The 27,128-nt window shown below is 35.8% G+C and overlaps 1 protein-coding gene across 2 annotated transcripts in view; it reads right to left on the reverse strand.

The window, feature by feature from the left end:
* Window positions 1-27,128, reverse strand: part of SYT14 (synaptotagmin XIV) — an 84,799-nt gene that overhangs the window by 56,317 nt on the left and 1,354 nt on the right. Inside the window, exons 2-3 of one of the 2 annotated variants that reach the window (XM_010576440.1) lie at window positions 16,102-16,149; window positions 884-1,048 (exon numbers count right to left, since the gene is read on the reverse strand). In XM_010576440.1, coding sequence (XP_010574742.1) covers window positions 884-995 — 112 coding nt within the window. In that variant the 5' untranslated portion in view covers window positions 996-1,048; window positions 16,102-16,149. Of the gene's footprint in view, window positions 1-883; window positions 1,049-16,101; window positions 16,150-27,128 lie in introns of those variants that run through there. The other variant, XM_010576441.1, reaches the window with a different exon arrangement.

Consider the following 27,128-nt stretch of genomic DNA (forward strand, 5'->3'; position numbering starts at 1 on the left):
AACATAATAGCTGCACAAAACCACGCATCATGGAGACTTCTTCAGCCCAAAATATTTGTTGTCTTTTACATAAGGTAAGATATTTTGAAACGTGAAGACTTCTTTTGTGGCAAAAGAAAGTTAAGATGACAGACTTAATTTCCAGCGAGGAGAACTTTTTCTGTCTCCAAAGAAATTGAAAATAAAAATTTAGCTGCACCTTTCAAAGAGGTAGAAGGGAAGAAAACCTCCCAAATTTCCCATTCCGTTCTCTGGTGCCTGCCTCTTCCTCTCAAGTCAGCTAACTAACAAAGCCCATTCAATTTCCACAGCCCAAAAGTAGAAAGGGGTTATTTTAGCAACCCTCAATATCTTTTTAAAGGTCTATTTTTTTAATTTCACATTATCGTTAAAGACCTTCTTCTATTAAAAAAGTATAGAAATAATTTGTTAGTCAGAGATAAGATGTCTTTAGTTTCTAATGTTTTACTTCTTTAAAATTATTTTCCAGGTGAGTAAATGCAAGACCTTCTCCAACAGGTCAGTGAAGGATTTTAACAGGCTGAGTGAAAATCCAATAATCCCATTCATAAATTTACTTGAGAAGATTTAATTATACACAATTATGGAACATTTAAGGTATATTAAAGAGTATTCTCATAGTGCAAAAGAAATATCTTCCCATAAGCAAATGTCAACTCTTCAGTTATATATAGCTGTTGAATTTCTGTGGCTTGTGAATACAAAGGTTTCTTCCTTTCCACATACTGCACAGTCATGGTAAAAGTCAACATTGTGAGTTTTCATCACTTGAGTCAAGCAATTATTTGTGTATTTCTACACATCGTTGTAAAAATGTGCATTCTTATAATTAAGTTTAGTACACTGTATTTCAGATACTTACAAAGTTTATCTTGTGAATTCTTTCTTGTAGTGTATCCTGAATCAAGATCTGGGAAACCACTAACATTTTCGAAACACATCTTCTTATTAATATATAGGAAAAGTAGCAACATGAGAATAATGAACACCCCAACAGCAGACAGGAATCCAATTGCTTCAGGAGATACTAAAAAGAAACAGAGAGAAACACGTTTTTAAAAGTCTTGTAAAAGTTTAACTCGTAAAAGTTATAATATTTATCAGAATTCATCATTAATAAATACTACTAAATTTCAAAATATATATGCAAATATAACCAAAAAAACACCATTTAAATTTGAGTTAATGTTTAATCATCTTTTCAAAGAATAGAAAAGTATCTGGTCCTAATCTAAGGGATGACTGACATTGTGAGCAAGAGGTTCTGCTGGAGTACTGGACCCCAAAACAAGACAGGGTCTCCGAAGAAAATGGGGAGATTATCAGCAGATGCCAAGGCCGATGATTTTTGATGGAACATCTGAGACAGCGCTGGAGCACTGGAAGGGAGCTAAGAGCATTCCCCTCTCCTGGAAGGGGCTGGATGTTTGGCTACCTGGACCCAGGGCCAAGTCTAAGACAGTGCTGCTGGGGAGGGACTGAGCCCTTGCTGGTGATGCCATTGCCTCTGCCAGCCATGTTCTGCTGAGCTCCCAGCTCCTTTTTCCTTAGGGACCAGCTGGCCCTTGCTGCTCTCTGACAAGTAGTATGCTGTGTGAGCAAAAAACAGAATGAGAAAAAGCAAATAATGGTATGTTCCTTGCCCTGGTACATGTGCCACTTGCATATTAACCAAGAAAGAGCTAAGTGAAATAGAGATAAAGCATACTTAATCAAAACCAGGTAGAGGAAAAAGGCTGAAGTAGACTGACATGTCTTAGAAAGTGCATAAAATAAAGAATATGTAATTGCTATTAAGCAGATAACTGAAAGGGAGTATTGGGCATCTTTTGCAGAGGTAGAATCTTGCAAGTCCATCACTATCCAAGTAACAACATCAGTAATACCATTTAAGGCCAAGAGTGGAAACGGTTTTAGAAATATGAAATCTGGGAATAGATGTAGCAAATTGGACCAATGGGGAAAGAGTAATTAAGAGGCAGCTTGTTTATCTGAAGGGAGACTGGGCAGAGAAAGGGATACAGAAAGGCAGCAAAAAAGAGGGCCTAGAAACGTAAGAAATAATGAACAAGTTATAAAAGCAGTTCAAGAACAAGAGAGGGCAGATGTTTTGACAGGAGGAGTGCAGATGCCCACAGACTATAATGAAGCTCACATGCTTCATTAATCAAGGTTGCCAGGATGTCAGAGGGAAGACCCTTGGGCAACCCACTGGACTCTCCATTGGGTTTACACATCCAAAAGACTTGATGTGATACGTTAAAGGGCGACAGAATTGCAAATTTGTTGCTAAGTAGTGTGGGAGGTTAAAGAACTATAATCCAATAATATTTAGGTGCAATTTATAAGAAAAAAGTGATAGAACTCAATAACTGCATGCAATTAACAATGGTGTAAAGCATTATAGAACTACTAAGTGATTCAGTCGTATGTTTATTAGTTAATTAATCTGTTAATTGGTTTATTAGTAGTGTGCTGATCAACTAATAAACATTATAGCCTCTTATATCAGTTATGTCTCAAACCTGCATTCTAAAGAGGGAGAGTAGGACCTTGAGGTAACAGACACCTTAACACTCCAAGTGGTTTTTGTGGCCTAAATACACAGACATGCATCTTTCAGGATTGAACATGGCTGCATTCATCTGTATGAAAGCTAGGATTTCACATATCCCTTTCTTTCAGCTGCTTTTGCTAGATTCTAAGTGTCCCTCTACTCACTACCATAAATCCCACTCTTGGGGGTTGATTTTTTTCTCTTTATAAAAGATTTATGAAGATTTATCAGACTTATGAATTCCATTTGCCAAGATCTTGGCACTTCACTTTAGGAGTATAATGCTGTGTGGCAACATCTTTCACTATGTAAAAGGAGTGGGATTAAAGAAAAGTTGGCAACAGACGCTGCATTCTCAAGATATGCAATACAAAAGGACAAGAGGCAACAGTTCACAGTAGCAACAACAAAAAATCCAGTTGGAGATGAGGGGAAAAAAATTACAGAATAAGAGGGGTTTTTCACTGGAACAGACTGCCTAGATCAGTTATAAAATCCAACTTTAATGTTAGCCCTGCTTTGAACAGGGGGCTGAACTGGGAATTACTTTCCCAGGAGCCTTCCAAATTAAATTACTCTTTGGTCTACATATGTCCTTTGTAAATGTGGGCTCATACATCTATGTAAAAGTGCTGACTGAGAAACACACACAGTTCCACAACCTCCTCAGTTTGTTTTGCGGGATGACAAGGAACATTTGTGGTCCTGTTCTTAAATAATTATACAGGTGTGTTTTAAAAACTGGAAAAAAAAGATCAAAAGCAATGCACCTTACACCATCTAAAAGGAATTGGTCAGATTTGCACGTTTACTTTGAGCTGGACATCCAGACCTATCTGAAACTGTGAAAATTATTTTTGCTTCACTTTTTACCTCTGACCAGAAGAGATCATGTAACATTGTGCCTAGAACCCTGAAAATTTTCACATGAAAAGGAACCTGCCAACAACTTTGAACCACCCATCCTGACAATACTACTAAAAAAATACCAGAATGGCAACCAAAGAACTCCCAAAATGATAAAACAGAAACCCCAATTACACTAGAACCTCTATTTAGTCAATATCAAACTTGAGTAAAATTTTTTCTTGTTTTATTAGATCGTACCAGAAAAGCTAGGAAAAAATTGAGCAACTGTCAACTGAGTTAAGTTGGGAACAGTCTTCTGAAGAACTGAAGGCAAAGCTAGAAATACTTGGAAACCTTCAAAATCTGACCTCCACCTTCCAACCCACTAAAGTCCAAGAAAGAACAAGAAATACAAGAACACAGTATAACTGCTTAATAGGGCCAAAATAAAACAAACAGGGCAACAGGGAGGAGCAGGCATGTGGTATTTTCAATTTCAGACAGTACAACAGAAATGCAAAGACCCGTAGAGTTACGGAGTTTCTCATCAGTTCTTTAGGATGAGATGTCCTGCTGCATCAAGCAGAGCAACAAGGTGATAAAAGTGGAATTCCGTTCTGGGACAGAGAGGAAAGGAAGCTAAAACTTTTAAAAAAATATTTTCATTATCATGAACAAATAGGGAAAAAAAAAAATCCCTTTGTTCACGAAAGACCTTGGTTGCACATCCTGCTAAGATTACCTGATATTCCCTTCAAAAGTCTGCTTGGAGTTGCTCATCATTTCATTAAAATCACTTGTTACAGCTGAAGTATATGGCAACTCTGCCTCACACTAAAGGGTTTTTGTTTGTTTTTAAGTTCCCCCAAAAATAGTGAAGCCATGATCAAGAATGAGGTGAAGGAAAAAAAATTACTGCTATAGTGGTGACTAATTTTTTTTTTTTAAAAGCCCTAGTGTTCCCTGATTAAGAGCAAGGAAAATTTGGCATGTCAGGTGTTCATTTATCATTTGTCAGGCATCCATTTACGATTTTCATGCAATCTTCCTAAACATGGGAAAGGTCTGAGATTTGACAAAACCCTCAGTTTCTGTATATTCATTTTTGACCTCAAAGTTTAACAGCTGAAATTTCCTAAGGTTCTGCTGGCAGTAAGCATGCTCCCTCCCAAGACTGCATATGGATAACTGAGAATGTCTGGGGTTATTGGAACAACATCAAGTTTTCTTTGAATTATTGATCTTGACCCAAATGAGACTAGAGACCGGCCAAGAGCAGAAAATCTTCATTTTTCAATAACTTCCAGTTCTAACACCTATCAAACACAGAGGCAGTGGCAGAAAAGGCAGGAAGAAGAAATGCAATTCACCACACACAGGGACCAACAGAAGTGAGAGTGAAATGGAAGATGGCAGTTAGGCACAAGATAATGATGAAATGGGAAGTACGAGTCATGAAGAAGGTGCAACATTGGGATAGATTACACAGAACAAGTTGGAAACTTAAGAGAAGGCAGAAAAATAAGACAGATTAGGAAGACTAGACAGGTAAAGATAACGGAACCACAGAAATTTATCTATGAGGATAATTGCTTTGCTATTGGAGCAGGCTGTCCTAAGCAACTTTGCCTGAATTCAGTGTCAACACTGCTTTGAGCCGGAGACTGAACTGAATTCCAATCATTCTATGATTCACAACAAAGGACAGTGAATGTTTTCTTTTAATAGGATAGATTAACTGTACAACACCTTCAGAGAAAAGTAGTGCTGGCCAAGGGCAAGTATTTCCCATTTGATCTTTTGAAACCGTTGGTTTAAATTTTGGGGTTTTGTTTTTGGTTTTTTTTTTTACTTATGCTTATATTGTTCAGTAGTCAAAGCTGCTTTGATCCATCAAAATATGTGCTTAAGGAAGTTAACCACAACCTAAAAGTAACTTGAAAACACAATGCTTTTGGTTTTTTCTCAAGTACTTCCTGGATACTAATTAGTTAAAAAAGGCACTGTATGCAAACTGTATAGTTCTCTACGGAAACACAGTATCTGATGACATCTTTCTGGAGTGAAAAAAAACATTGGCTGATACCTTACAAAAAGAATGAAACTTTAGCTGCAGCAAGACTGCTTAATTATTTATGTAATTAAGTGTGAACATAGGGCTTGAAAATTATATTCCCGTATCAATTTGCATCCATGTAAAGAATCTTAGAATGCTTGTTCACAGATTAAGTATCTTATCAAGTTAAAATCCTTTAATGTATTACCATTGTAAAGCCAGAAAAAACCCAAATAAAATTGTACTTCAATTTTGCACATGTAAATGTGTACAGATTCCCATCTATGAATAAAGGTTTTATACATCACACTAATCCTTCAATTAGTTTCTCACAGCTGAAATGCCAAGCAGTTATACTTCGTAGACAGAAAAAAAAAAAAAGTTCTTTTTTGCATGTAAAATACATCTGTGTCACATTCAGCACCAGAATTATTTTGATTCAAAACACACTGTCATAAATTCTTATTGGTTTGGACATTAATTGTACCATTAAAAGCAGTTTAAAAACTCTCAGAGGTTCCCAGTGGTTTCTTCTACAATCACAAACCAGTAGAAAGACAATATTTTCTCATAGTCACATTTCAAATTCAAACATCCTACTTTTATAAACTTCATAATTATCCTCAGTTCTTAAGAAAAACAACAATGAATGTTTGAAATTCATACTAATACAACACACTTTTAGAAATACTAAAAGAACAAATGTCTTGCTACAAAGTTATGACTAATTGAATTGCTGGCTATGGAAATGGCATAGAAAGTTATACTTATTACAGAAGTATTACATTAACATCACTAATTCACTTTTACTATTATTATCACTAGAATTAGAATTATTAGAACACATAAACTTACCATCTCTTCATCTTAAATATCAAATTAGGATCTCTTTCTCAAATAACTTCCTTATTATTAAACAATTTTTCTTTTCCAAAAGATGTTTCAAACTCTTCAGAAAATAATGGCATCTTTAAATAAGTATCACCAAAACAACAAAAATCCTCAGACATATTAAAAAGCATTTAATGTTTTTAATACGTATCTAAACCCCCAATTATATTTAATATCCAGTCATTATTTTTGGAGCTCTCACACTCCACATCATACTGCTCACTTAGCTAGTAATGTAAAAAGCCACATAGTTACCTTAGTGATGTTTTAATTATTCATTTACAAAGCAATACTATCTGTTCTGTGCACAAATTAACTACGGGTGTGATCCAAAGAACCTCAATTAACTTTAAGATCCTAGCACAAAAACATTTGAAATGAAAAATGTAAGCTTGTTTTTATTTATAACCCGTTTTGTTTTATTTTTTTTACAACTTGATCTAAAATATTTTAGCCTTTAAAATTCTTTTAAATAAACAGGACTGTTGTTTTGTATTTAGTCCTGAAGACGAATTATTTATTGTTATTAGTTTTTACACCATTACATCTTGACATTACATGAAAATAACCTGTGCTGTCCAGCTCAAAAGTATTTTATCCAAATGCTATTCACTGGTGCTTGTCACTTCATACCAACTTTCCGACTTGCACAAGAAATTAACATATTTTCAGAAAGCTAAACAGGTTACTGAACCAAAAAATAAGACTCATGCCTTGATTGCCTTTTCTCCATGCTTAAATTATTTATCTCCAAAAAGCACATATTTATTTCTCACAGACAACTCATGTCATAATGGAAAAAAACAAATAAAACCCTCTATACCTCAGAGTCAGCTCAGAAGTAAAATACTTTGGTCTGACTGATTACTCAACAGGAATCAGAACTGTACTTTTGTATGTGTCAGTTTACATGTAAATATTTTTTTCTTTTATGACTAATTATATAGGATAGTCTCTTCTCTAAAAGTAAGTAACTGAATTTGAAGGCTACCTACGATTTTGTGCTCTTTCTAAACAGTTTTTCTCTGACAAGGTAAACTCAATACACAAAGTTCCACAATAATTTAGCAGAATTATTGTCTTCCTGTTTGCTGGAGTAGTTGAAGAAGCAATCACAAGTGAATAGAACCTAGTTTACCTAGACAAAATGCTACACCTACAGGGGGCAATATTTTATCCAGTGTTGTGTTAGAAGACTTAAAAAATTGAATTCTTGACTAGCTACAGTTTTACAAACAAGATAAACTCTATGTGGCAGCTGACATTACTATTAGAATGCTTTCCCATAGAAAAAAACAGAAGCAACTTTGCCATAAAAATTGACTAGCTGATGTTTCTGCTAAAAATCAATGACAGACAACGAAGTCAGAATTCCCTCTAAACATTTTATTAAATGTGCAAAAAACAAAATTCCAAACGTATTTCCTATGCTTCCTGTTTTATTCTGTATTCATCTTTCTTCTTTCTCTCATATAAAACACCAGAACTATGTAATTCCTTTCTACAAATTTACCCATATCTTTTATATTTTGCCAAAACAAGCATCAGAAGTGTTTTAGCTCAACTTAATACATGCAATTAATTCTCATCTATTAATGTTTTTAAATTTTTAGCTACATTTAGGTAACATTAAAACTGAAACTTTCCTGTATAAAGATGCTGTCCCCTTCAATTAAAACTTGTATTCTGCCTTTCTTCTCCAGCACAGACTTCTTAACTTAGCCCACCGCTAATGGCTATGTTTGTCAGTGTATTATGTTAAATACACGTTATACTGCTAGTCTTATGATGTTCCTTCCTACATGTTTTTCTCCTGCATCTCGCACTTTGTTATACAGCAAGTTTACATGTTCTCCAGTACAAATTACAAGCATGTGCAACGAGCTACCTGTATTTCAACACTTCAAATTTCTATATTGAATATATTACCCTGAGTAAAATGCAATTTTAAATGAACATAAACCTTGAATGACAATTGAATTTCAATGCAGAACTGAAAAGAGCACTGCATTTCCTAAATAAGAAAATTATTAACAATTTTGAGTAACATGAACCTTTCAGAAGTTTTGAAAGACTGACAGAATGAAATTGGGATGGAAGTGCTTATTTAACTTTCTATTTGGAACAACAATGCCCTTTAAAAATTCTATTTATAAACCTTTCAAAGTAATACTGGGGAAAACAGAAAACTTACATTATCTGAAGTGATACACAATGCCATTTAAAGGTTAATTTATTAAAAAATGACATACACCTAACATTAAGTAAAAAATATATGTCCTTGTTTACATAAAAAAAAATTTACTGCAATTACTGTATCACAACGGCTACACTGGTCTAATTCCACCACCACTTTTATTGCAGTGGAAAGTTATCAGGAATGATATCAACTTTTTTCACCATTTGGTTTATGTCACTTCATACTTGCTGAAGGATAATCTGCACTGCTACAGAGATAAACCAGAACTTCTTTTCCCCCTCATTTTCTTAATATCTAATTACAGGGACTAATAAGAAAAAATACATTTTAACATCTAGATTCCAGGACTTCCTTCACACAGGAATGTATTTTAATTAAAAGTCTAGAATGTATTTTAATTAAAAAAAAATTATTTAATTTTATTATGAGCAATTAAATTATTTGACTAAATATTTACATCAAATAAGAGTTCAATATATTTCATAAATTATAGTTTGTGTTAAAAAGGGCTTGGTTCAGCAAGTTAACTAATCACATACATAACTGCACAAAAATACTTCTAGAAACACTAGTACTGCCTCTGCAGATCATCATTTACAGGATTCCTTTCCCTTTCTTTTAAAATACCATACTGAAACTGTCTTTTGGAGATAAATTTAATTATAGGAAAAAGAGGACCCTGGACTCCAAAATATCACTGATGTAAGAAAGAATTTAGGAATAACAGAAGCCATAGTCTGAGATGGAGATTTAAACTTTTGACAGAAATCTTTTAATTCCTAAACCCTTATGGGCTGAGGAAGTTGTCAGCCTGCCACCCCTGCTGATTTACCAGTCCCTCAATGCCTTTTCTCTCTAACATGGAATTCATCTCCTATTAAGTAGTATCTCACAACAGAAATCTCTGAAAAGAAACAGTGAAGGAAGCATCTCATTGCTACTTGGAGTAGACATAGATCATGGAATCATTTTCATTACCTCCAAATCCCAATAATCTGCTGCAATTACATAGCATATTACAAGACTGTATTCTCAACACAGTGGGTAAGAAAACAGCTGTGATTATAGATTTTTAATGGCACTCTCAAATAATCCTCCCAGTGCAAAAGTATTGAAGACCTGCAGGGGTCTAGAGACTTGTGGTTTGAAAGTTCATAGCTACTACAAAGTAGCTCTCCACTACTGGGGAAAAAAAATCTATGTAATAAAAATCTCTTAAAACCACATTTTTCCTATCAGCCGCTACAATTAATAATGAAGTGTGAAACAAGCCAGGATGCAGATTTCTGAACAGCACAGTGATTAACTAGGATACATAGTAAAGTACTGTGCAGTAAAAAATGATTATATGAACATTTTAAGTGAAGAAATGACAGGGTTTGGATATAGCAAAGTTCTTACATACAAAACTTGCTACAGAAGAAAAGGTACTCTGATAGTTGCAATTAAGTGATCCCAGTAGCTGCTGCTTCCCAGAAGACTCCAAACACAGGAGAACACACAGAAACATAACTTTGCTTCCTGTACGGACATCAACAATCTCAAAGAAAAATACTTACTTCGTATTAAATTTTCTCTAGTCCAAAATGTATGAATACAGATTAGCTTTCCAACAGAGTGCAAAATTTAGTATATATCCCGGTGTTGTTAATTCTAAAATTATTACTTTCATTTTTTTTAATATGTAGTCATACTTTTATAATATCTCCCAGATCTATTAAATTTAGCATTCATGGGATAAAGGACACAAAATTTCTTCTAGCCTGGAAAAAAATACGTATTTGTCTATTAAAAATTAACTAGTGCACAGTTATGAACAGATACTTACTATTTTCTGTGTATATTACAAAAGTAGCTTTAATTGTGTATACTTTTTAATGAAGAGGTTTTATTTCTATCTCTGTAAAAAGAGGAAATGCACTGCACTTTGTACTGTCCACATCTGAACTCTTAAATGAGTAGAAACAATTTATATTTATAATGTTTTACATTAATGTGGGGTTACCTAATTTAAAGAAATTTGCTACCATCTGTGGTATCACCTTTCTCTTGAAGAATAAGAAGTTCTACCAACTGGATGACAGCAGAAAGGGGAAAAAATATTGTGTTTCTTTTTCAGAGGCACTTAGTGTAGATTATCATAAAAACTGTAATATAACTTGAATATCAGACACAGTTGACTTTCAGTAAAATAATGTTTCTACTTGTAAAATGAAATTCATGAATAAATATGATTTTTTTCCATTTGAATTAAATGCAGTTGGCAACTTAACATTCAGATACATGCAAATGGATAAGGATAGTTGACCAGAACATTAAAGAGGACATAGTTCTACTTAAAATATACTTCTGACAAAAGAAAAATTCATACCTTCTTATCTTTTCAAAATTATTATTACAAGTGACATTTTTCATTGTCAGCCAAAGACGTTGCTCTTTTTGCAACTTCTTTCTTTTGCATATTAAAGAGCACTTCTTTTCCATTATTAGTCACAAAGGCAGTTTGCTGAATAATTTCCTTTGTTTGCAAGACTGCCACAACAATAGAAAGAAAAGAACATTTGGAAAAGAAAAAAAGGCTTAAAAAATAATTTTTAAAAATCTGTACAACTCAGACCTTACTCAGATACTCAGTCTACATTTCCATGAATTAAATACCAAATAAATTGCTGAGTTAGAACTATCACTTTGCATTACTTCAAAAATACACAAATGAACAATGAAAGGTGAAAGAGACCTAAAAATAATATGGCCATACATTTTCTGCTTTAATGTCACCTCCATGTCGCACAGTGAATATTACACATATCAGAATATATTAAAGAGGGTTTTTCTTCAGTTACAGCTCAATATCATAAACACTCATCACAAGTCTGTCTCGGCTGTATAAACAGAACCTCAAAACAGCCTTAATTAAAACATTAGTACATCTAACAACAGTCAATTCCCAGTTAGACTAGCAGCCTAGCTACAGTGCATTACACAGACAAAAAAAGAAATATTTTTCTGAAGTCTGATGTCAGGTTCCCTAGATTCTTTTATGTCCATAGCAAATAACCAAAGGAACAATTTAATGTAACCTCACAACTCTCTCAAAAACATGTTAGGAAAGTAGCCAGCAAAAAGGGAAACCTTTAACTGAGTAATTTCAGAAAAATCCTGTCACCTTCTGCTGTTGTCAAAAACCCTAAGTGACTGAATGAAATGACTCAGTCACTACTAACTAAACTATGCATGACTCTTCTTTCCTTAGCCAAGCCTTCAATTTGTATTGTCAGACAAGAAGAATTTGAATATGTGTGCGTACATAAAATAAACTTGCATTAAATAACAGAAGTAAACAAGAAGTTAATTTATACCAAAAGCAAAAATACCTTCTTCCTTTTTCCAATTTCCAGAATTTGACAAAGCGTAAATACAAAATCACACAAACAGTTCAATCACTTAGCTATGTTAAACACAGGAGACACAAATTTCAGTCCTGTATTACTGAACTTCTGTAATAACTAATCATACTTTAAAGTTCTTTTCTATAGCTGGAAAGTGACTTGTTCTCTATTTTGCAGCTATTAGATGTTACATAATGGCCACAAAAATATGCACGTTTTCAGGACACACACCCCCTATAAGTACGCATATAGAAAAAGCCTCTATTTAAAAATACATACAAATTAGTTTTTAAGGCTTTCCAGAAAAGCCTATCAGTCTTCTTACTCCTGACCAGCTCTTTGCAGATTCTTCTCAAAAATGTATGAATCTGCTAAAAGGAAACTGAACAAGCAAAACACTATAAAAGTACTTTAATCCTTCTTGTGCAGACTAGAAGTGGACCCACCACATTCTATCTTGGGCAACGATGAAGCTGTAACAACATTATGTGACGTGGGGGCAGGCCCTGTGCTAGACAATTGCTACACCTTTGGTTAGCAAATCTGAGTTCTGTATTGATACTGTATTGGTATCATATTTACACTAGAATTCAGATAATCTCAGATATTCAATAAGCATTATAACCGGTACTTGCAAATCTTTGAGTCTTAGAAAGCTAAAAATAAATCTACAAACCAACTTAGTTGTATTTATTTCAGTGGAAGCATTGTTAACATCAAAGAAGTTTTAATGATGCTTTTAAATGAAAATGCAACTGTTTGCAGTCCCAGTACGGCAGCCTAGAGTACCTAAAAAAATTGAAGATAATGAACGTAAAAACACCCTTCCATTGTTTTGGCTAATTTGAGAAATGCAAAACCTCACAAAAAATGAAAAGTGAGGTTTCAGATTATTTTCATTTTAACAACTGAATATGGTCAGAGCAGATATTTCCTTTTTAAGCTTTGGTTTGGTTTTTTTGTTGGTTTTTTTTTTTTTTACAGTTATGCCTTCATACATAGATAAGAAGTTTTCATTAAATAATTCGAGCTAAATGGTGTGGTCACACATAGCCTTGCAGACCTTTCTGGTCCATTTCCACATTTCATCATCTGATACACCAAGGTTCCTATTTTCCTAGAAAAAATGAATGGGCAGGCAAGAACAAGACAATTTAGGAATGTGTTATTTTGCTAACCAGAAAGAAAAATTAATCACCAGCAACAGGTGTTCTTCAAGTCGTATAATCCCCATATAAATTCTAACTACACTCCATCACTTGAAACCGGAAAGTTTTCCTGTGCGTTATTCATAGAAGACACAAGCTTGCTTGCTTGCTTTTCCCTTTTCCGTATTCAGTAGAGGACAAATAAGATGGAACATCACTGTTTATCATATTAGTTGCTTCTCAACAACAACGTACTTGGAGAGACTATGAGAAAGATGGACAGACAAGCAAAGCACAAATGTGCACTGGACATCTCTAAGAATTCTAGTTACTTATGCTGGCTATTTACTACTAATCTTTCTTTCAGAGGTTCCACACAGGCACTCTAACTACAGTCACCTGGCAGAGTTACCTACCATCACCTGGCAGAAAGCATGGGAAGCTTTCGGGCAAACAGCAAACGCAGAACCATTCTGTCAAACACTGCACCAACTCTCAAAGCCTCATAGATAGCATGTGGTAAAAAATGAAAGAATGATAGGAGTGCCGGGGTGCACTCTCCTGGTGCCACAGTCGCACAGACGCCAGTGAAAAAGGAGAGGGGGACAGTGCAATCTTGCCTAACACCAGGCAAGACTACAGGGGATTATCCATGTGTCAATGTGAATACTTAATTTGGCTATCAAACTTCCACCGTGAGCTCACAGACCAAAAAATGCTTGGCTTTTCACAGCGCAGCCAAGAGATGGTGAAGAGGAAGACCTCTATGCCATGAAACTTTTCAACTTGATCCTATATAAGCTTGAAATGAGTACCCAGTGGCACTAAAGACAGAGCTGGAAGGTCTGATTTGACTAGCTCCAGACTGCTGGTAGCCAGGAATTCTCTGCTTGGAAAGGCCTTCCTATTCTGAGGAGGTCAATACAGATCTTGAGCATGCACTCTGATCCTGGCAAACAAGCAGGCCTGGACAACTGGCAAATAAAGTAATCCTTTGGAGCCTGGCCGTTGGTCAGACAATAAAAACATCCTGAATGCGTATCAGATGATGTAAAGTCTTAGATAAAGTAATCAAAACACTACACGACTGGAAGACTTGAAGTATGATGGCAAGCATCTTCTGCTTTATATGTACACCTCAAATAGGGAGAGAGGACAGACAAGTATGCACCCGGCTCCACACACTGCAAGGAGAAATTTGTCAGTGACATGGCTGGGCGTAGGGGCACACAAGGTTAGAATACACATAGAAACTCATATGAAGAAAAAAGGAACCCAACATGTGGCAGGTATAAACGGCACTAAGAGGATACTTCTCTTTTAATCATGCTTATCCCTAAGCTAATTTATAACCACCAATGCTAAAACACAGGTTCCATGCAACTGTTTCTAAAAAAAAAATGTTTACAATATCATATCAATGGCAAATGCAGCCTAGAATCTAGTGTTCAAACATAACATAGAACCTTAAAAAACAATGCACGTCTTTTCAATTTAGCTTCCCAGCAATAACATTAAAAAACATACAGCACTGCCTCCAAGAACGTAGAAAAATTGTTTTTCTTAAAATCACTACAGTACCCTGAAATAAATAGAGATTAGCAAGATTAATAGATTTTGAAACTTTATCAGTAGGCTTCCTGAACTTCCAATGAGTTTCATAATTCAGAAAGAAAAACAGAGCCTATTACAGAAGGAATACAGAACACTGTGTACCAACTTATACACCAACAGAAAAACAGAGATAGCAATAAAGAAGTTTTAAAAAAAACCAACAAAACAAAACCCCCTCCCGAAAACATAAAAAGGAAAAAGTACACCCCCAAGTGAAAACGAAGTAATTAAAAAAGCAAGAATGAAACAATTTACAGTTTAAAAAAGCATAAAATTGTTTTTAATTACAGTACTGTCAAACCACATACAACACCCAATTATTCTTTTAATAGATATTTGGAAAAGATGACTTGTGATGATAAAGCTATTTTTCACCTTAACTGGTAGACTTAATTCTGAGGTTAGGAGATATTAAGTAAATGTTTAAAAAAAAACTCATTTTACTAAAACCTTTAAGTGAATGCAATAGAAACTAAGCTCTATTCAGAAGCCAAACAAAATTTCTTGCCACCAAGCACGACATGGTTTGACAATACTATTAAGCCAGTGTAACACTTAGTTGTCAAGAGTCTTGCAGCCCTCCTCCTCTCCCGCCACACTTTATTACTCCTTTCCGTTTGAAAGCACTGAGACTCTTCTGATCTAACAGTGAGTCAATGCAAGGAACTAATCCTTGAAGAAACTTTTCAGGTTTTTTAGGTTAAGATTAGCTTTCACATCAGAACACAGATGTTCAATAGCAATGCCACAGAAAGAAGCGTAGGCCTGGCAAAAGGGACAAGAAAACAGAACTATATCTAGTCATTGTATCAGCTGAGCTGTACTGTCAAACTTCAACTTCTGTCATTGTAACTCAGCTTTAAACCTATAAAAGTCCTCTCTTGAGCACAGCTCTGTTTCAGGCTCTATTAATTACTGGTTTCATTACTAATACAGTCATTTTCAAAGAAGTTTGAGTCATTAGGGTCTCAACTGAAAACATAGGCAGAGATTGCCAGTCCATTACATCAGTTGTTTAAAATACCCTCACAACTTTCTATTACTACTAAAAATAAAATCATCCTACAAATATCTGAACAAGGCAAAGATCAAAGTTTTTGTGGCTTCCTATCACAGCTGAACAACATTAACAACTTCCATGTAACTCAGTGAATATTGGAAGAGCACATTTTTCCTTCTTGAGAAAATTCAAATTTTATTTTGGAACTTCACATTTTATTTCTTTTTTTCATTGACAGCATCAGCATCAAAAGATTTTGCAACACAAAGATGCAATGCTAAGATCCAGAACACCCAAGATTGTAACATTAGGTAGCAGATTTCTCACCAGTACTATTCACAAGCTCAGAAGTTCACTTTCACAAATCATTGCTTACCTTTTCTAATGCAGATTAGCTCATGTACACCGCAAGTTCGTTCTCCACCTATGTGGAAATAAATCATTAGAAAATATTAACAAATAAAGTGTATTTGGCTTCTTAAAAAGGCTTATAAACAGTGTAAAAGAAAAAGCTGTAAAACCATGTCATTTAATAAAAATGCAAAAGCTTGATTCAACAATTTTTCAATTTATGTATGATATTCTTTGGAAAAAACAATAAATGTACCTTTGGCTTAATACTACTAATGATGGCGCAGTTTGAAAACTCTTACATAGAATTTTTACACAAACACAAGCAAACTAACTGAAGCCACACTAATATTTCCCAAGTATAAAACATTATTTCCTGTTCTGAGGGAACTAGCATCTACAGAAGAATTCTCAAAATATCAAAAATATTTGTAACATAATAGAATGCCAAAATAATGTTGTTATTATCTTCCATGGTAAGAAAAGAAAAAAAAAAAAAAGAGAAAGCCTGTTACTAAAGGCTGGGTTTACCTGGTATTTTTAATAAAAAACATTTTAGTGTTAGAATTACAGGAGTAAACAAAACATCAACACATAATATACCTAGTGAGGGCAATGAAGGAATCCACAAAGCAAGGAGAATACATTCAGTCAACCATGTTGAAAGAGGAAGGTGTGATACAGGGACAGGACATGAAACAAGCTACTGTTAAGCCTTGCAGAAGGAGGAACAAGCAGGTACAAACTGTTGAAGAGATTCTTTTAATGGTATCTAGAAATTATTGGAAGAGTTGATTTTTTTATTATGATTACTTTATACCGAATGCATTTACAGCATTCATGATCCTCTTCACTTTTAAATTAATGTAGTTTGGAATGACAGGTCCTGCGGTCAAACCTTAACATCCAAGCTACACCAAGCCATGGCCTATCTTAACCATACCCTAACGCTCACTAGGCCTTTTTCCACTGACAACAAAAGACTGCATGTATATGAATACAGAACTGAAGGGAACTGCCTAGGTCTTCACACCCAGTTCCCCGCAACCTCATGAAAATACAAAACAGACAGCTCCAAAAACTCACAAAACATCTATTCCATAAGCATTAATCACTACCATCCTCCAAAGACTTCACTAGACTCTGATAACAAAATTCTTTCCATCTCAAGAATGTGGAAATACATTATATAGCACTTATTACTCTCCTTCATTCCATAATAAAGGAATTAAGCCATATAATAAAGGATATTATGATATAATATAAACTGATCTTTAAAACTCATCATTGATAACACTAACAGATGGTGTAAAAGCTTTAAGAAGATACCTGTATTTGTAGTTAAATTTACATTTAAAAGAAATAACTGTAGGAAACGCATATATTAAGAGGAAAAAAAGGATAAAAGGAATAAAAAAATGGAGTAAAACATAACTCTTCTAAAATAAAATTAAATGTCTGTGAGGTATGAAGTTAAAAAGAATCTTCATTTTATGTCAACATACTTTTTTTTCATATTCAGTAATATGAAATACAAGCCTCAAAGATACTCTTGAATGGGAAATCAAGTATCAATGAGTCTGATGATCCCATGAGTTTTGTATAGTCATCACCATTACAAAACCCAGCTATAATAGCAATAAAATAACTACTTCTTTTCAGTGCATTCTAGAAGCTGGCCAATATCGTTTTCATTCAGAAAACATTTTGGAAGGAAAACATAACAAAATGTTATGTAAAAAAAAAAAATCTGGTTTTATGACAACAAGGCTTTTTAAAATAACAAACTTTGGGAGAAGATTACCATCTTCTTTAAAGTCATTGCAATCATCTTCAGGCTACAAAAGAGTGACTGAAACTCTTCTCCTTAGATTTTCTTCCCCCAATAGACTTAAATTCAGCAGTGAAGAAGAATAAAAATTACTGAAACAAATAAAAGAATTTCTCATTACACAGATGCTAGACAGTTAGTTAAAAATAAAGATTCACCTAGAAATGACCGAGAGAAGAACAGTGAGCAGCATTAGATTTTAATTATATACTGTCCTCAGTTAAATCAACCAGCTTGAAATCTCATCATAAAATACTAGTTTTAAGTTTGGATTTTGCATTGCTACCTACTGTTTTCTAAAGAAAGCTATCTTTTCTCAATCATGTAGAAGCTAAAATACGATGGTGCTCCACTAAATAATGCCTCTACATTAATCTTCATGTTACTTTTTATTGACCACAAGGCTATATAGTAAATTTATACAATTTAACGTGCATTCATTCAGGATTCTTATTTTTTCCTTTTTATTTTGTTAGAAAATGCTGAATTATATTTCTTACTTAATAGGTGATTAATCTACTACTCTTTTTCCAAACTGCTTTTGGATGGAAATCAACTTAAATAAAAATACATCAAATTACCTACGTGTTTTGAAAATAAAGTTGAAGCAAGCATCTTTTATATTTTAAATTAACCAATTTATTAAACACATGAAATATTATCCTCAAGTCACCTGGGCAGATTCTTCTTTTCTCTAGTGCTCTTCAAAACTGTGGAACTAATACACTACTGACACCTTGCTTTTACTCACAGATCAACAAAGGAACACAAGTTTTCTGTCTTTCCAACTCCCAAGAAGTCTCTCAGCTTTGAATAACCTAGTCATTGGAAGAAATTAAACTGAAAATATGAAAACATTCTGCATGATGGCAAGATGTCAATTGCTAATTTAGCACTTCAGTCTGAAAGACTAGTTTTGTGTTGGTTAACCCACAAATCCCAAAGGTTCGGTGGTATGACCTGCTTAAATTTTACAGTCTTTGGATGTTAAAGTACTTGATTTTAATATAGTGGTAGGTCACCATACTTTTACAGTTAAATAAAATTTAAGTTTGATTTAGATATAAATTATTATTAATTCTATTTCATCTTGACTATGAACATGATCTCCTATTTAACAGTTTAAAGTGAGCTTGCATATGAAACTACATAATACTTTGTGCAAAATGAAATCTGAGAATACAAAAAACCCATCTGGGGACATAAAGCTTTCCATAATTTCAGACAATGGAAGTAAAATGAGAAATAATGAAAGATGAAGTAATTTTAGAACTGCACATTCAACAAAACATTTAAGGTTTCTTCAGCAAGGACCACCACCTCGTGGCCCTAAAATCTAAATCATTCAAACATTTAGCACAAACAGAATGCCCAGATGTTTTAGAGGCAGCTGAAACACCTGATGAAGTTTAATTTTCTCAATTTAGGATAGAGATTTTGTATACGAAGTCTCTATTTACCAAGATGACTATCACAGCAAAAAGATTAAATGTTGTACATCAAAGAAGATAAAGCACTACCTGAATTCTGTATTGATTAAATATTAAGTCTTTCTAAAACTAGTACAATTCAAAACTCAAAGTTCTACTATGTTTGGACTTTAGCTGAAACTCCACTACTAGGTGCTGAAAATAATTGTCTAGGAAATTTAACATAGCAATTATCATAGAGTGATTTAGGTTGGGAACAACCTCTGGCGCTCTGAGAGACTTCAGAACAGGACCACCTTTACAGGAGGTTGCTCTGGGCCTCAACCAACTACGTTCTGCAAGGACGGAGATTCCATGACCTCTCCAGGCACTACTGGTTCCAAGGGGAAGGCAGGGAAGGTGTCAGCCCTCTCACGGTGAGCACTTCTTTCTTATAGCCTGTCAGGATCTCCCTTGATGCAGCTCACACCCATTGCCTCATGGGCTTTCTCTGTGCACCTGAAGAACCCATCTCCATTTCTTAGACTCCCTTACACAATGAAAGGCTGCAGTAAAGGCCCCCCTTCAGGCTTCCCCAGACTACACGAACATATCTCCCAAGCCTCTCCTCATGTGCCATGCACTCCAGTCCCCCACCACCTCAGCGGCACTCTGCTGGAGTCTCTCCAGTTTGTCAGTCTCTCTCATACTGGGTTAACACAGCTGGATACAGGTCAGAGGCACATGGCTGGTCCATGTTCAACATGCTGTTCACCAGGACCCTCAGGTTCTTTCATGCAGAGTTGCTCCTGGCCAGTCTGTCCACAGCTTGTAGTGCTGCATGGACTTGGACTTTTCATTTGTCCTTGTTGAAGTTCATGCAGTTCCCTTCAGCCCATTCTTTCAGCTTGCTGAGCACCTGCCAGGTAGCAGCCCTGCCCTCCAGCTTATTAACTGCTCCCTTATCTGGCATCACCCACAAACTCGGTGAGGGTCCATCCATTCCATCCCTTCAACAAACATGCCACACAGTCTCAGTTCCAGTATCAATACCATGGTGCAACTTAGGCTATATAAGACACGTTATTCTTCAATTCAGCAACAAATCCATGTTAGTAGCTGCAGCAGAACATCACATCGTATCACGAAGTCTTTGTCATTGGGTGTAAGTTTTGGGACATACTCTTTATATGATAAACTACTTTCCTGCTGAGGATTGTATTTTAATTAGCATTTTGCTAAGTTTGGACTACATTCAACAAACATTCACTTAATATTTTATTCAACATTAGACAACTATTTTTTCCATGGAATTCCAGTGCAGAATGACAATACCATGCAGGCTGAGTAGCAGGAACAGGGTGAGGGGCACAGCATCCATTACAGCCCTTGAGAGCCCACCTTGCCAAATTACAGAGGAGTAGCTGCTGCTCACGCACAGCAACAGCAAGGGACGTGCATTTCAGCAGAGCTCCTTCACTCCTGCTCTGTAACCCCAGGTCAGACAGTCATTGTCAATCTACAGATCACAGGTAAGGCTGGCCAGCTGCCTCGAGCATGCAGGATTGTCAAACGAGAAGGAAACAACAGTGCTGTGCAGCAAATGCATAAAATAGCGGTGTTACAGTGCAGAAACGTAAAATGGGATACAAGTGATAAAGCCTAACACACTGTTAACGTTAACGTGTCTGAAGCATGTGGAAATACTAATGCTTTTGCTTCAAATACAAGATAGTTAGGAAACCCATTCTTATGCTAATCTGTTTCATATAACATACTACAAATTTATTCTAAAAGGCAACTATAATGAAAGTGTTCTGGCTCACATATACCAACAAATCCAGTCCTTGAAAAATTGCCTCATACCATGAACTGAATTTAAGGAAGAATCTGGTTTTATTGGAACACACAGCTAACTGCAAAGGAAAATAAACAAAGCTGAAAAGACTTTCACAGAACAGCAACTCTACAGCTGGCATCAGTATGATGTTTTTCCTAAACAGGTTATGTATACCCATTAGTCCATCCTCACCCATGGTGTAAAATCACCTCTGCATTCCTTTAGTACCCTTTTTACCATTTTAGTCTACAAACAATATTGCATATGTAAAAAATGAAATTTTTAAAGTTGAATGCTTGGAAGTAGTGAAAAAGCAAACTAAAAAGCAAACAATATTGAATTTATTAGGACAGAGACAGCAAGTTAAAAAAAAAAACTCAAATTTGCTATTTTAGATCCTTATTATGCGCCCACATCTTGTATATTTTCTGCAGTTTTGGTCTCCTCTCTGTCCCACCAACTCAAAGAATAAAATAGAACCACAGAAGTCACAGAGAAAGGCAAAAAAAGTCAATAAAATGGTTAAAACACAGTTTCCATTTGAGGAGTGATTTAATAGACTAAGACTCTTGGACCTGGAAAAAAGACACAGCAGATGGTGGATGTAAGCAGGTGAATAAAGAACAATTATTTACTGTCTAACCCACTAATAAAAGAAATAAGTATCAGATTAAACTAGCAGCAGATGTGTTCAAGATCAGAAGTTTTCAAGAGTAAAAGTTAGAAATCAATGTTCTGATTTTATAATACAAACTCCTACTGTACACACTGTCTTCTCTGCTAGCACCATTTAAAAAAACTGCTTATTTCAGACTACAAAACAAAAATACCTGTAAGATGTGTGTCAATCATACGGAACCTACCACTTTTCACATCAAAGAATATGCTCCTCTGCAGAATGTAACCTATTAGTTCACAAACTCAACACTCATTTGCTGTCTTACAATTAACTTTCAAAACCATCCCAAAGTTTCTCCATCTCACTCTAGAGACAGGTTTACACAGAAATCAGAAAACATCTCCCACCTTCAAAAGTTAAATACTCAAAAATCAGGAAGTGCGAGGATTAAATGCTGACTTGAAATCCACTTCAATCTCCAGGTGCACATTTACTTTTATATACAACATAGGACCTTTGCCTTATGCAGTTCAAAACCTGACAATATTCAGGAAAAGCCTGAAAGTATCAGCTGTGGATCCCTCGCACCATTCACTACAAAAGCTGCAAGAAGTGTAATTGAATCAGGCTGGGAATAAGGCGAAGAGAAAATATGACCTAATGGTTAAAACAGTTGAAAGTTCTCTAGAAGATAGCAAGACTCTCCTCTCTTACAGATCCCCTGTACTTTGATAGGCAGTAATATAAGCCAACATTTTTAATCAGGTAGCGACTGTGCGTTTGCTTTCCTGCATGCCCATCTTGAACGCCAAGAGTTCCAATTTGCAAAAGTGCTAAGCACTAAAAATGAACAGAATTCAAGAAGAATTTCACTCTGAATGCATCAACTGTTCTTATATGCAGCATGATAGTTTCATCTTGGCCCGTGGCGAGCTTGTCAAAAAGAAGTCTGTAGAGCATTAGAGGTTAGATTTTTTTATTTTTTTTTTTTAAAAAGGTAGTCCACTCTTACCTAAAAGGCAAGAGAGACCTAACAGCTGTCTATTTCAATAGATCCATAACACCACAGTGATGATGGTGTAACACAAATCCAACACGGAAATTGGTAATTTTGCATACAGCATAAGGTTTTACTGCCATCAGCAAATAATGCAGGGAATCATCCTCACAATGACAATAAAAAAATTAATACTGGGTAACATTTGCTGAATAGTTTCCACTACAGACAGTGAATGAGCATAAGACAGCATTAAACAGATTCTGTGTGGCTGATCAAATCTGATAACCTGACATTTGATCCACCCCACATTTAACAAAAGTGTTTAAAAGTGGGCCTAAGTACAAAATACGGCTTCTTATGTTTAGGCTTTATTTAATACTTCTGCTGCTGCTCAACCCCTGCCCTGGCTGCACCAACTTGGATTCACAAGCACTATGGCCAATTCAGATCAGTGCTAACTTAAGGATCTCTGTGTCATCTTACACCCTTCTAGTACACACTGCAGCAACACCTGAATATCCCAGGTAAATTGGCAGTTAAGATAAAACTGTTCCCTGGGCCAGATTCAACCTATGAGCCATGTGTATGATACTCCTACCTAAGCACTGTACGCAGCTCATTGCTCTTTTGTTTTCTGTTCTGGTTTCTGGCAATTTGCAACTAGGCATAGTTTTCATGTAACGTATATGAAGTAGTGTTCTAAATCCTCTCTCTTCTTATATCCATAGAAAAAAAGTAGGTTCATTTCGTAATTTTTGTCTTTGTTTCCCAAGGAAATGAGGGTTATATAATGAAACAGTTTGCTTCCTGCCCCATCCTTCTATTGCTTACAAATTCACTGGCTAATTTAAGCCAAAATTGACAGAAAGTTTTAAGAACTTAATACTTTTAGGATTCTATGTTTCATAAAAAATCAGCAATCAAATACGACATAAACACAGACCCCATCAAACACAGGGACAGCCAAACAGCTGAGAAATCCACGCACAGCACACACAGCTGCAGCTGCCTGCTCCCAACCAAACAGCTGGCAGATGAGGAAAGAGAGGGAGGACAATCTTGTCAGAAACATCAGAGAGCTCAGGATACTTCAGAGACACTCAGGAGGTATTCACAAGCCTAGATACATGACGAGGACCTTGGCATACTACATCCGGAACAGCAAGTGTTACACTAGTAGAATCACAGGGGAAAAATATGGGAAGCCATGTTCATTAGTCTCATTACTCTAGCAATAACTTATTAGATGACAGCACCACCCTGTAATTCTTTCTTCTCTAGTAGATTCCTTTTACCTGTACGGCTCATTATTCTCTTTAATACTACTTCTCAGTTCTTAACACCAAACTCCTCACAATGAAAACCATAGGAAAGAGTTTAAATTCAAAAAGAATTAACTCCATCTGAAAAGGTTCATCTCTAAATGTATTCCCCTCCTTGAGAGATGTACACTTTTGTATAGCCTATACCATGTTAAAGCACATTCAAGTGCAGCCCAAGAACCTGGTAAAAGTAAATTCATAAGGATATGCAAGATGTGCAATTCTGCCTTAGGTTACAAAGCATCCCACTGCGACCTTTACATTTCTTTTCCCTCCTTCATGCAACACAATGTGATTTCTGCTGCTAGCTCCTCACCCAGACCTCAATTCAACAGAACTCTTAAGGCAGGTGCCAAAGTTTTGCTATTGCTCAAAAAAGGAAAAGCAGCTTAAAGAAATCAAATTAATGCTGCCATGAGAAACATTACCATGGCAATCCTGAAGGATTCTCAGAAGTGACTCCTCAACACTCTCTCTTCCCAATCCCAGCAAACCATCACAAGACCCGAGGCCTGGGCACCTGCAGGTGAGAGAATCTTAAATCTCAGACTGCCTGCCAGTCTGGGCTTACTACTGCTTTCAGTTTGGCCTTACTCTCTACCATATTTGCAATCCTCCCCATTCTGATACTCTCTGCATTAGATTAATTTAACCTTTCCCTATGAAAAAGTGGAAATATTAAGCAATAAAAAACTTTGCATCATAAAATAGAGCTCCTACTTAATACTAAGACTGATTTTGTTTTGGAAGAGAAATATACTGAAATAACTGTAAATACAAGTCTCTCAACTCATTTGAGCCAAAAGTTTTCCAGTTGGGTTACCCTCTGCTGTTTCCTAGCAAATCCAAGATTGCCCGACCTATGCTAACTATATATCTGATGTCTTTATAAAGATATAAAAAAGAACATGTTTTACCATGACATTAACTTTATAAAGAAAAAGATGTAACTGTTCCCTCAATCACTAAATTAGGGCTTTGAACTTGATCACATGAAGGATACTTCTCTTTTAAAAGTCTGTCAGTGATCATAATGCAAAAAAGTAACAAAGCATTGTCACTGAACAAAATGACAATGGTCATTCGCCATGGCCAATGGCTCCCTGGTTCTATATAACACTTGATACAAAAGCCTCACTTTTAAAAAAATTTGGGGTTTTAGTGTTAGAATCAACGTAAACTGGTACCTTTTCCAGTGTTGCTTTGTCAGCATACTTACAGATTTTTTAAGAACAACCAAAAGCACTTAATTTCTTGCAGCTAACAAATCCTATTTTAATTTGAGCTCTTTTAATTTTGCACACTCTTCACATATAACTGTATATGTCCTGCTTTGAAGGAGTTTTGAGCTATTTTATATTTATTCTTCAATCAGAAATTTTCAGTCTTGCTTATTTCCCATGCCTTTACCAAAAAAAACCTGGACAACTGCAGTGTCTTTAAAACAGAGCAAAGTATTTTCTCTGTTTACTTAATTAAATACATTTACAAATTTACATGGACACAATGTAAATTCTGTATTTTGACACTTTACACAGGAAGCCCTGTGGTTTGATCCTGACTTCAAGAGTTAGTATTCGCCCAAATCAAACTCATATTTTTAAACACTGCTGGCCAGGAAATAGTACTGCTAAACAGTCAAGGCAAGGTACTGTTGCATAAACAGGAGGGAGAGAACACCAAGATGAGGAATAAAAATTGTAACACCTACTAACAAATCTACAGCATTCAGCTATTCAGTTGAAAACAAAGAGGATGCTGCATACCGGCTACAGATTACAGCAGAAAAATAGATTGCATTTTCTGTCTTTGGGAAGAGTACTAAATCAAAACCTAGCAGATCGCTTTCATGATTGGATTTTTCTTTTATGCTGCCTCACATTTAACTGTAAACTATGCACCCAATTTTCTCAAGAGCTTCAGTCCCATTTTGGCAATTTCACAGAAGTATCCACAAGACGGGCTATTTCTAAAGTCTGGCCCTAATGAGAAGTGTTGCATTCTTTTCAAAGGCTAGATTGCTTAATTCATTCATGAGTATTTGCTTTAAGAAGTAATGCCCTAAATCCTCTGAAAATATTAAACATGAACTTCACATTATGTGAATATTTTCAGATCTAACAAATTCTCACAGATTTCTGGGATAACGCAGCCTAAAATGAAAACAGAGACAGATTTTGAAGGACTGATGTATTTTTTTTTCCCAAGCTTGAGTTACGTAAAAAGTCCAGACCCAGCAGAAATTTTTGCTATCTTCTTGATAATATTAAGAGGGCTTTTCAGCAGAAAAGAACCTAGCCAACTTAAAGCTGGCCAGCTTAGACTCCTGGTGTGCACAGCTTCCAAGACAGGGTGAACACGCAGCTTTGCTTGCGCAGTGCAACTTCTTACAGAGGCCTGAATTACTAATTCAAGGAAACCGACAGCACAGAAGCATCCCACATGCAAAACAAACCAGAACAATTTGGGTTTTGCCCCTCACTGTTTTCCTGAATTCTTTAAGTTACAACAACAGATGCTTTCAGAAAGAAACACCAGGGTCGAGGAAGCAGCATACCTTAGGACCTTCTTTTGCTGGAAATAAAGTTCTGGGATCTATTATTTTTGTTAAAAGTATTTTTAACGAGGTGTAAAGTTACTCTCCGAATTGAGGGAAGGTTTCAAAAAAAAGCTCGGAAGCCCTGCCTTTTAAGATGATCACCTCCAAACAAACCCAACAAGTGTCTAGTACATCTCGCTCCTCTGTTGTTGTTGTTAAGTGATGACTAGAAAGATCTGCGGACGCAGGCTTCTGTGCAGCCTGTTAGCTCTCAGCAGCCGGGCCACCGGCAGGGCGCAGGGAACCTCCCTCGCCTGGGGAATCAGTTTTCAGAGACTTCAGGGCCGGGAGGGACGATTACTTTTAAAGCAGTTGCCAAAGTCTCTCCGGGGAGGACGGATAAGGCTGCGCACGTTCAGCGGCTGACATTTACAACCAGGGTGCGGGCTGTTCTGACACACCCCCTCGCTCCGGCGGTCTCGGACCCGGCGG

This window comes from Haliaeetus leucocephalus, unplaced genomic scaffold (genome assembly GCF_000737465.1).
Source record: "Haliaeetus leucocephalus isolate CR32 unplaced genomic scaffold, Haliaeetus_leucocephalus-4.0 Scaffold526, whole genome shotgun sequence".
Lineage (NCBI taxonomy): Eukaryota > Metazoa > Chordata > Aves > Accipitriformes > Accipitridae > Haliaeetus > Haliaeetus leucocephalus.